We start from the raw sequence: 10,737 nt of genomic DNA, 5'->3' as shown, positions 1-10,737 counted from the left end.
ATTCCTAGAAAGGCTCAGGAAATGTACTTTAAGGGTAGAAAATAAAGTGGCATAGTGAAATATTCTGGTGTGGTCCCCCCATAGTCTCACACTCTGGGACTGTACCAGTGCCATCAAGTTCAGCCACTGGCACCAGCTGAACAAGCACTGTTTGTGCCAGTTTCCTGGTGGGAGTGATTGATGAGAGCTGGTTGAGCTTGCTCTGTCCAGAGCAGGTGTGGAGCAAATTTGCCCTGACTCAGTCAATTAACTTTATCAGAGAATCAGAATCAACAGCGTGAATATGATAACAATGTGTTGCAGGGTCCATGCTTCTCACTGTGCCTGGTCTCATGCTGATGGAATGATTCTGAGTTTATGGCCAAAAGTGGTGCCCAAGTCTTGTAATGTGTGAGCACGTGGGTCCAGATTCATCCCATGCAAGTGCTTCTGCTACTGCACTGGATAATTCCTGCAAATTAAGAGAGGGAGGCAGAGAATATCCTGTGACTTATTTGGTAATCCAAAAAATGTGTTTTGGGGAACCTCTGTGCAAGCTGCTCAAGCACACACCTCTCCCAGTCTGATGGCCAGTCAGACTGGTATAAAGTTTACCCTCAGTGAACTGACCTCTTAGAAAAACTGCATGCCATTCTTCTCTAAACTCCTAAATTCAGGATTATAGACAAGAAGTAGGGAACCAACCACTACATTAGTGGTGAGCTTCTTTCCTGTGCTAACAAGGTCTGATGTTATGTGCAGGTGTGTACAGGGATGTGAAAAGACTCCACGCCCTTTCCCTGACAGTGCCTCAGCTCACAAGTTCCCAGAAGTAATTTTACATGTTTTGTAGATCAGATGCACCCAGTCTTGCCTCCAGCCTTGCCACTTGTTTTCATGCCCATTTAAACTCAAATAAATCTAACTGCTGTCCAAGTGGTTCAGCAGTGAGAGAAATGGGACAATTATTAAGTAAATCAGTTTGAAATATGTTCAGATCTCCATGCAAACGTGCCTTTGCACAACTGACTGTCACCTTGGTAGATTCAGCCTGCAGGTGCGTGGAACTCCTTGCCCCCAGCAGTCCTCTCCTGGAATAATCAATTTACTCTGAAAAGGAAACACCAGTAAGTCTCTGTGACAGCCTAAGACAGGACTAAGGATGCTAAAAGCTTTTGTCAGCCCTCCAGTATTCTCTGGTCACTCAATCTTAGTCTCAGAAAGGAAGTTTTGTGTAAGCTCAGTGGTTCCTGGACTGTTCTTGGAAACTGAGGCTCTGTTGCAAAACACTCTGAAAGACAAAGTTCCTCACAAAACTGAGCTGTATGGGGTTTTTCTCCACGGATAGCATATGGCCTCTCTCTTTGCCTCACCTTGGTATCTGGCTCAGCTCTTCAGTGGGTGTGCTATGCCTGGGTTTGAATAAAGGACTAACTGAGCAGCACCTAGGCTGTCCCAGAGCTCAGCAGCTGGACCTCTCAGGAGCTCAGCAGGGTCTGTACCTCACCTGCTGATGCTTCCCTGATTTTTCTTCCCTGGTCCCTGAGGATGCAGTGAGGTAGACTCCTTTAGCTTCCACCAGCAGGCCTCTGCCCACACACTCAGTGAAGTGCTGGGGCCACAGCTGGCAGCATTCTCCTCTCTGGATGGAAAAACTAGTTCAAACCTCATTGCAATGGTTTGGCTCAAAAATACTGTGACTGCCACAGTGCTAATCAGAGCTAGGCACTGTTACAAGGAGCTCTCCTGTTGGTCATGATCATTTCTGTCATTAAAGGATCCTGTCACTTTTAAAATGAAGCAAGGACATATGGTATATGAAGCAACCAATCAACCAACCAACCAAAAGTGAGAAAGCAAGAGAAGGAAAAAAAGGTAATAAAGAAAAAGACAGAAAGAGATAGACAGAAAGAAAGCCATCAAGCCAGGTAGCCAATGAAAAAGAGAGGAAAAAAAGAAAGATGAAGGAGAGAAAAAGGAAAGAAAGAAAGAAAGAAAGAAAGAAAGAAAGAAAGAAAGAAAGAAAGAAAGAAAGAAAGAAAGAAAGAAGGAAAGAAGGAAAGAAGGAAAGAAGGAAAGAAAGAAAGAAAGAAAGAAAGAAAGAAAGAAAGAAAGAAAGAAAGAAAGAAAGAAAGAAAGAAAGAAAGAAAGAAAAGAAAAAGCAATGTAGCAATATTACTTCCCCCTTTTTATTACAAGCTGTTTCTCCAGAGCCAGTCTGCAGTGTGTAGTCAGAATTGTACTGTACTTCAATGAAGGCAAAGAGAAATAATACCCAGGAGAAAAAAAAAGTGATCTAAAAATGGGAGAAATTTCCTACCTTGTATTATGTGCAATTCCAGGCACTGTAACAGTGAAACATGAGCTGATATCTCTGTTTCTCTGAACATGCTATGTTTTAGAGGATGTTACTCTCAGAGCTTCTAAACTTTGTGACATAAACAGCAAACCTAATTCTGAAAAAAACACCTAGCACACCTGATTACCATAACCAGGATCACACACCTTTAAATCAAAAGTCAGTTGAGTTGGAAAAGGTTTAAGTTTTTTCAATAAATTACTTTTTATAATGACTATAAAAGTTATATAGTACACAGAGACTTGCTAGAGGTAGATACTTTACTGTATCTGAATTGCTGGGAATACTTGCAGAGACATAAAGCTGACAATCAGACATCTGAGTGTGTTTGAAAAACATCATCTACCAAAAGATTAAAGTATGAATTTAGCAAAGTAATCCAGGAAGGAAATTCTTTGTTCTTTCTTGTTACTTATTCTGGCAACTAACGGGATATAATGGGAAATGAGCTTACACTTTACTTCAGAAATAGCTGAAATATAGGAAGAGTTTGGAAAAAAAATATTTTTCACTATTAAATATATGGATTTTGACTTACTGAACTGTATTTCAGCACATTTTTTAATTTTATGCCCATGATAAGTTATTAAGCATATAAAATTGCCTTATTTATAGAGTATAAGAGCATTGCAAGTCATAGAGCCTCCATTTTTCAATGTAGAAACTACTTAGATTCTAAATGATCTTTTAATTACAAGGGGAAAAAGGGAATTGCTAGGAATAAAAGAGATTTGTTATTCTACATAGAAGAAAAAAAAAAAAAAAGGAGCGATGATTCTAAATTTTAAAAAGTAATAATTGCCATTTTTTTGTGAAAAAAAAAAAAAAAAGCACCCAGTTAGGAAAAACAACCTTGTAGTTAGGATTGTTGAGTGAATGTCATAGGGAAGGTTGTGGGAGAGAAAACTAGGGATGTGAAACTGAGCATATCCTTCTGATGTGCAGCATAGGGAAGAAAGGGAATTAACTAATGAATGCATCCAAAATACTGATAATACTTTAGCGTTCCTGGAGAATTAGTGAGCTCTAAAATGTCTGAAAAGAAAGAGGAGAAGGTTACTGATCTTTTAAAATGGCAAGGGAAGAGGAAGAGAAAGAGTGAACCTGTCATCTACCATCTGGTAAGCCTAACTTCAGTCTGCAGTAATATAGTGGAAAAAATATTAAAAGGTAAAAATCTTAAGCACTTAGGGGAGAATGGATCCACAGCCAATAAACAGCATGGATTTATAAGGAATGGAAAGAAGGCACAGAAAAGTATTTTTTTCTTCCTATAATTGCAAAGTGGAGACTGAAGGGAATACAGTAGGCACAATAAACGTGCCTACTAACATATAGATTTGTATGTATGGGCTTCAGTAAATTAAATAGGATCTAGCAGTGTGTACACCAAAAAAAATCCAATGTAATTTTTGGGCTTCTAACACAGAGACATTGTGTCACATACCTGGGAAGTGATAGATGTCTCTCTCAGTATACAATACTGATGAGATAGCATCTCGACTACTGCTTTCAGATTTAAGTACTTTCAGTACCAATAAAAGTGAACTGGATGGAGCTCAAGAAGCATGGAAGGAAAAGCAAAAACGAATAGAGACTGTTTGGTGATGAAATATTAACTGAAAATAGACATCTATAGCCTAGTCAAGGTGGGAAGAATAAGCTCAGTGCCACATTCCTTACAGTGGAAGATTTTCAGTACAAATTAAATAGGGTCAGGACTGAAAGGGAAACCAAAGAGGGAGTAAATATTAACTGTACATGGCCAGAGCTCTGACCCCTGCCCCTGCTGAGACTCAGACAGGCGTTTATTGGGGTGCATGAATGGGGAAATATGTTCATGAGAAAAGGAAGGAAGAGAAGGAAGAGAAGGAAGAGAAGGAAGAGAAGGAAGGAAGGAAGGAAGGAAGGAAGGAAGGAAGGAAGGAAGGAAGGAAGGAAGGAAGGAAGGAAGGAAGGAAGGAAGGAAGGAAGGAAGGAAGGAAGGAAGGAAGGAAGGAAGGAAGGAAGGAAGGAAGGAAGGAATCTACAGAGCATATTGCTTTATTTCTTTATGGTAGGACCTTCCAGTCTTTTTCCTGTGTAAACCTCAGTGTAATGACTCAGTGGGTTTGTCACTGCCTATATGCCCTGTGTTATCCCTGAAACGGGGATGGCATCAAACTCTTCCATCCTAATTGGTTTCAAGTACATGGACTTCCTAGTACATCTATAAAATTGAATAGAAAACAGCTCCTGAGAGCCTCCTGACTCTTGCCCAAGCCCACAGGTTTCAGCTTCAGAAAGGACACCAAAGGAATAATTAGTTATCTCCCCATGCCAAAAAAACGCTGAAGGGGTCTTTTACGTTTCAATGTAATTCCTTTTTGCATTTTCATGTACTTTTCTCTGGCTTCATCCCTTCCCTGCGCCGCTGCCATCGTGCACTTCTGCCGGTACCCAGGAGATGGTGCTGTGGATTTTGGATCGGGAGCTCAGCACCGGGGCTGGGGCCGGAGCCCGGAGGGGACCCGCGGACAGCCGGCGGGGCTCGGCGGCAGTCCTCAGGTGCCCTTGGTCACTCTGCAGCCCTCCAGGATTCCCTTTACGTTCCAGTGGTCACCCCCGAGGCGCAGGAAGGCTATCGGGGTGCAGTTCCTCTCCCCAAGAAGCCCCAGCTCCGCTGGCTGTGGGTCAAGTTCACAAAGCCGGTTCTGTCCCCTCGCTGGGGGCCAGGAACGGAGGGAGAGCTTCTCTCCGTTTCGCAGCCCCTGGTCACACCAAAGCCCCCAAGCCCGGCTCTATCCCGGCCGTCCCGGGGCTGAAGCATCGCCCCCCTCTCATCCCCTACATCCCCTCTGAGGATGTTTGCGCCAGGAGCGGATGCTGTGGGAAGGGTGATTTTATTTCCTCTAACTGGGTTTTTTTTCTGCACCTTGAACTTCAATAAAGTTTTCTGCACAGAGAAAACAGCACAGCTGCAGTTGCGGCGAACGAAAGCGCTCTCCAAAGCTTGGCTTAGTGCTGGAAAAGCCGGGCAGACCCTGCATGGGGGCTGCCCCTGCTGCACTCAGCGCTCGGCTCTGATATCCCCCAGGCTCGGAGTGTCAGAGGCAGAAGAGACTCCGGGCTGAGCCGCTGGAAGAAGGACCGGAGAGCTGGGGAAGATCCCAAGCCCTCCCTCGCTCCGGGGCCGTCCGGCTGCAGCAGCACACGCCGCACCTCTGCTCAGAGCGGGCAGGGAGAGCCTAACTCCACCTGGCTAAAATCCGTCTGCGTTCAGCTCTTGGGCGGCTGGGGGCAAGATCTGGAAAATGTCTTTGATCACGGGAACTTTTCTGCAAACCCAACCCTGGGAAGAGGGAAAAGGGGATTTTACTTCTCTCACAGGTGGGGAGCAGAACAAAATAAATCTGGATCAGGTCTTGCTAAAGACGGCACAGAAAATCAGCAATCGCTGTGCTGTCCGCTCTCATCTGTATCCCGGGACCTTCCAGCGTCCTTGTCCCCTGTCCCTGCCTCCCGCCCCGCCCGGGCCGGCCGTGCCCGGAGCTGGGGGATGCAGCTCGGCTCCGGGCCGCTCATTTCCAGAAATAATGACCAAGTGTGGAGGAGCTGGTGGCACAGGGCTGCGGTACAATTAAACCAGGTAACGAGACGCTGGGCAGATGTGTTTTCATTGCGCTGTAAGATAAACGCAGTGTTAAATGCCTGACAACTTCCCAGAAGCAATCAGCAAAAGTTTACGAGTGCATAAACCTCAAAGACCATTCCTCGGTATTTTTATAAGCGCCGCATTTAAAGCTTCTATAAATTCTTCTGCTTGCTTCCAAACTAAAGTTCCCGCAGACTGTTAAACAGGCACTTCTTCGTGAGGTGGGGAGAGGCAGATCACAACAGGCGGGTCCAGGGAAGGCGAGAGGAGCTCTCTTCTCGTCCGCTCCACTTAGATCTCCCAACTCCCTCCCACACCTGCCACAAGGTAAAGTTTGTAAGAAAGTTGGATCTTTTGAGCACAAGTCACAGATTAGCACATAGACAAGATCAAGGGATACCTTTATATCTCAAGAACAGAGGACAGACCCAGTAGAGTAGGAAAGAATGAAGAGATGAATGAAAGAAAAAGAGATGTGGTTTAAAAGACGAAATGAAGCTGGTAAATACGAATATGAGCAGATCTAGGGGCAGATCATGCAGCCTAACCGATGTACAGGGAAGAGCAGAAAAAGCTTAGACGGAGAGGGAGGTTTCAGACGCAGAGGACAAATCCGAGCGAACTCAGCCGAGGGGGGAAGGAGCCTGCAGCGGAGGTCTCCGCGGTGCCCCGGTTCCCCCGCCCCGACGGAGCGGCCCGGCAGCATCCCTCGCCGCTCGGGAGCAGCCCCGGGACAGCGGGCCCCGCCGCCTGCGGAGAGGCAGCGCACGTCGTCCCCAAAGCTGCAGAAAAAACAAGGGAGACAGGGCTAGTGAACCCCCAGATCAGCGGGAGAGATCAAGCCGGAGCGCTCTGTCTTCGAAGAAATAAAATGAGGGGAATGAAATGTTCGCACTAGCCATCAAATTATAATAACAGTATCCGTCATCCTTAAGTGACCACACGAGTTTTACAAGTTGGATGTTAAACAGATTAAATAATAATAATAATAAAAAAAACCCAAATCCCTGTTGCGAACATAAAGCCCTTTGTTTATGATCCCCGGGAAAATGAAGTTGCTAATTGAAAAACAATAAACCTAAAATGCCTTTGGATTAATAATGATAGAGGTTAACGGTGACATCCATCCCTTGGAAAGGGGGAGGGGAGCGAGGCGCTCGGTGACTGTGCGCTTGGACGGCGACCAGGGACAAGCGCAGCAGCCAAATGGGGCTGGGGGCGGGGGTGAGACCCTCCCTCTTCGGGGGCTCGGCTTGTATGTTCGCCTCTGATCCGGAGACACGAGGTGAGGAAGGTCTGTATTGTAGTCATGTCCTCGCTAGATGAAATCTCAGTCAATTACTCTGAAATCTGCAGCTTGGCTTCTTTTCATTCTTTCCAGGTGAAAATTCAAACGTTTTCTGTTGTCGCCTGGTCCTTTCTTTCCTGAAACAAGGCACCCAACTGTTCTGATATTACCATTCAAAAACGGGTTCTGTGGCAAACCTCATTTGTGAATCTATTACAGAGATTAATAGATTATTTCTCCTTTTTCAACTAATTCTCAGTGGGGAAATTTAACCATATGGTAAGGAGAGAATTAGAATTTCATCACATTAGAGCAAAATGTAATGAAAAGAGTCCAACACCTGGGGCCAACTCCGAAAGACACAATTAAAAGGTTTTTAATGAAACCAGAGAAACCAAAAAATTTCATAGCCTTCAGTAATCCTGCCACATAAGAATGATTTGGAAGTGTTGGGAAATATTGTTTTTTACTGATGTCATAAGAATGAAAACCTGCCACTAAATGCTCTGAGTGCTAACAGAAAGGCGAGAGCGAGCTGCTCGCCTCAAGCATCAGCGGGACAAAATTCAGACCGACCCTCGGGTTTCCACTTCAGCTTTTGGAAGAGCGCAGAGAGTGTTCCCGGCTCCGAGGAGAAGCCCCGGGAGAGGAGCACGGGGTCGGGGTAACCGGATGACTGAGGCCGCCTCGCCCTGACACCGGCGGCTGCATCCCGGTGATGGGGGAGAAGAGCGGGGGTGCTCCCGCAGAGTCGGGCTCGCTGGAGGGAGGCTAGAGGGCACGGACCTGCAAAGAGTTGGTCAGTCACAGTAAAAAATAAATTTTTAAAAGTTTGGTGGGTTTTGCCTTTTCTCTTCCCGCCGTCTCTCTTTCCCAGATCCGTTCATTTTCAAGGTAACTGATGGGGCTTTATGTTTTTTATAGGGACACGGGGGATAATCACTCGCAAGCAGCAATCTGCTACTTGAAAAGGGATAAGGGAAGGAGGAGGGGAACCTCCCCGTAGTTTGGTCTCCGTTTGTTGGAGGGAGGGTGGGGAGAGGGAGGACTGGGGACCACCCGCCTCTCAAAGAAGCAAGGTGGACTTGGGCGGTGGGCAGGAGTGGGCACGGCGGCTGAGGTTGCTCCGGGGGTTTTTAATTTTATGTTTTTCTATCCCAGGAGATGCTTTTTGGGAAGACGGGTGGGGGTGGGAGGGAGCTATAAGTTAATGTAAATGCAGGGGGTGGGTGGGCTGGGGGGAGAGGGTGTCACTCCTGACTCCACGGCTAAGTTAGCAGAAGTCTGCTGGCAGCACTCGGAAGGAGAAGTGTTGAAGTGGGCTTTTCTGCAGTGCAGGGCTGTAATTTGCTGAAGGAGGCAAAGAACATCCTTCGATCTAAGTAGGGCTTTTAGTGTGCTCATTGATGAGTGAAAGTCGCCACACATGTCAAGCTAAAGGCAGTTGTTGGGTTACTAACAGGACACAACGTCTTGCAAACATATGCGTTAAGCTGTGTATACAGATGGCAGGGAGAATAATGGAGCAGGCGCCTCTTATAAAGCTCTAGCTGCTGCCTGTCTTCAGACCTGGGAAAAGAAACTATTCAGACTCAGGGCCAGATAGCGCCTGGGATTGTTTGTTACCGTTTTAATCCTATTAATTAAAACGTTAACCTGATTGGGTAGAAAGCTCTGTCCCAACAGGCGAGTCTTCTTCATAATAACCTACTCTCAGAGATAATGATGTAAAAGACTCCCCCGTCTGCGGCGGCTGCTGGTTGATGGGTCCGGAAATCTCTTGAAGGTGAATCCAAGCAAGATAAACGGTGGAAGCGGCTCCACTGTCAGCGCACAATGCCCCAGCGCGGCGCCTGCTGAGGGCGAGCCGGAGCCGCAGCCGGAGCCAGAGCCACAGCCCGAGCCACAGCCGCTGCCGGAGCCGCCGCCCGAGCCGGAGCCGCCGCCCGAACCGGAGCCGCAGCCGGAGCCGCAGCCGGAGCAGCAGTCCGAGCCCCGCCGGAGCCAGAGAAGGGGCAGCCGCGGCGCCGGGCACGGAGCAGCCCCGGCGGGAGCCGGGAGCCGATTTCTGCCAGCGGGACGCCGGGGAGCCGCCCGCCGCGGCGCGGAGCCTTGGAGCAGCGGGCCGGGAGCTGAGGGGGGCGGAGGAGGCGGAGGCGAGCGGGGCGCCGATGGAGCGGGCGCTGGGGCTGCCCGCAGAAGAGGACCTCTTCCACAAGAGCCTCGCCGCCTCGGCCAAGCGCATGGAGTCCGCCTTCCGCTCGCCCCCGGGGCTCGACCTCTCCCACCCCCGCGACCGGCAGCCCTCGCCGCTCGCCTGCTACGAGGCGTCGGAGCCCGAGGCGCTGCTGCAGCCCGGAGTCGGCGGCGACCCGCTGGCGCTGCCGCCGGGCTCCGTCTGCGTCAAGTACGGCGAGAGCGCCAGCCGCAGCTCGGTGGCCGAGAGCAGCGGCGGCGAGCAGAGCCCCGACGACGACAGCGACGGGCGCTGCGAGCTGGTGCTGCGCGGCGCCGGGGGGGACCCGCGCGTCGGCTCGCCGGCGGCGGGCGGCGGCGGAGGGGGGGGCGGGGGGCTGAAGGCGGCCGAGGGCAGCTGCTCCAACAGCCACGGGCACGGCGGCAGCAAGAAGTCCAAGGAGCAGAAGGCGCTGCGGCTCAACATCAACGCGCGGGAGCGGCGGCGGATGCACGACCTGAACGACGCGCTGGACGAGCTGCGGGCCGTCATCCCCTACGCGCACAGCCCCTCGGTGCGGAAGCTCTCCAAGATCGCCACGCTCCTCCTGGCCAAGAACTACATCCTGATGCAGGCGCAGGCCCTGGAGGAGATGCGGCGCTTGGTGGCTTATCTCAACCAGGGCCAGGCCATCTCGGCCGCCTCCCTGCCCAGCTCGGCCGCGGCGGCGGCGGCAGCGGCGGCGGCGCTGCACCCCGCCCTCGGCGCCTACGAGCAGGCGGCCGGCTACCCCTTCAGCGCCGGGCTGCCCCCCGCCACCTCCTGCCCCGAGAAATGTGCCATCTTCAACAGCGTCTCCTCCAGCCTCTGCAAACAGTGCACGGAGAAGCCTTAAGCGCCGCCGCCTTGTCCGTCCCCGGCCGCCGCCGCGGCCCCGGGGAGCGGCGAACGCCGGCGGTCCGGTCCCGGTGCCGGTGCCGGTGCCGGGCCGGGGGCGCGGAAGCGGTGCAGGGACTGAGCGCTGCCCGGCCCCGCCGCCCTCTGCCCGGCCTCGCCTCGCCTCGCTCTTCTCCTCGGGCGCCGCCGAGACGGGACGCGGCGGGAGCGGCGGGAGGGGGCGCGGGCCGGGGGCGCCGGGGCAGCGAGGAAGGCCCGGCCCGGGGGGCGCCGGGGGGCTCGCCGCGCTCCGGACAAAGGAGAGGCCGGGAATAGCAGGCCGGGCTGGGAGCCGGGGCTACCGCCGGGGACAAATCAGAGAGGGCACTTGAACATAGATTTTTTTTTTTTTTTAATTAATTATT

The 10,737-nt window shown here is 50.5% G+C and overlaps 1 protein-coding gene across 1 annotated transcript; it reads left to right on the top strand.

The window, feature by feature from the left end:
• The first annotated feature begins 9,431 nt into the window (after window positions 1-9,431).
• Window positions 9,432-10,372, top strand: BHLHE22 (basic helix-loop-helix family member e22). The gene has a single exon (XM_056484927.1). It carries the CDS (start codon window positions 9,432-9,434, stop codon window positions 10,329-10,331), a length of 900 nt encoding a protein of 299 aa, XP_056340902.1. The 3' UTR covers window positions 10,332-10,372.
• The last annotated feature ends 365 nt before the right edge of the window (window positions 10,373-10,737 follow it).

The sequence above is a fragment of the Oenanthe melanoleuca genome, chromosome 2 (genome assembly GCF_029582105.1).
Source record: "Oenanthe melanoleuca isolate GR-GAL-2019-014 chromosome 2, OMel1.0, whole genome shotgun sequence".
NCBI lineage: Eukaryota > Metazoa > Chordata > Aves > Passeriformes > Muscicapidae > Oenanthe > Oenanthe melanoleuca.
This window is presented reverse-complemented; position numbering and strand designations above follow the sequence as displayed.

Coding starts and splice junctions, on each gene's coding strand:
- BHLHE22 (XM_056484927.1), top strand. CDS start 9,432: ATGGAGCGGGCGCTGGGGCTGCCCGCAGAAGAGGACCTCTTCCACAAG.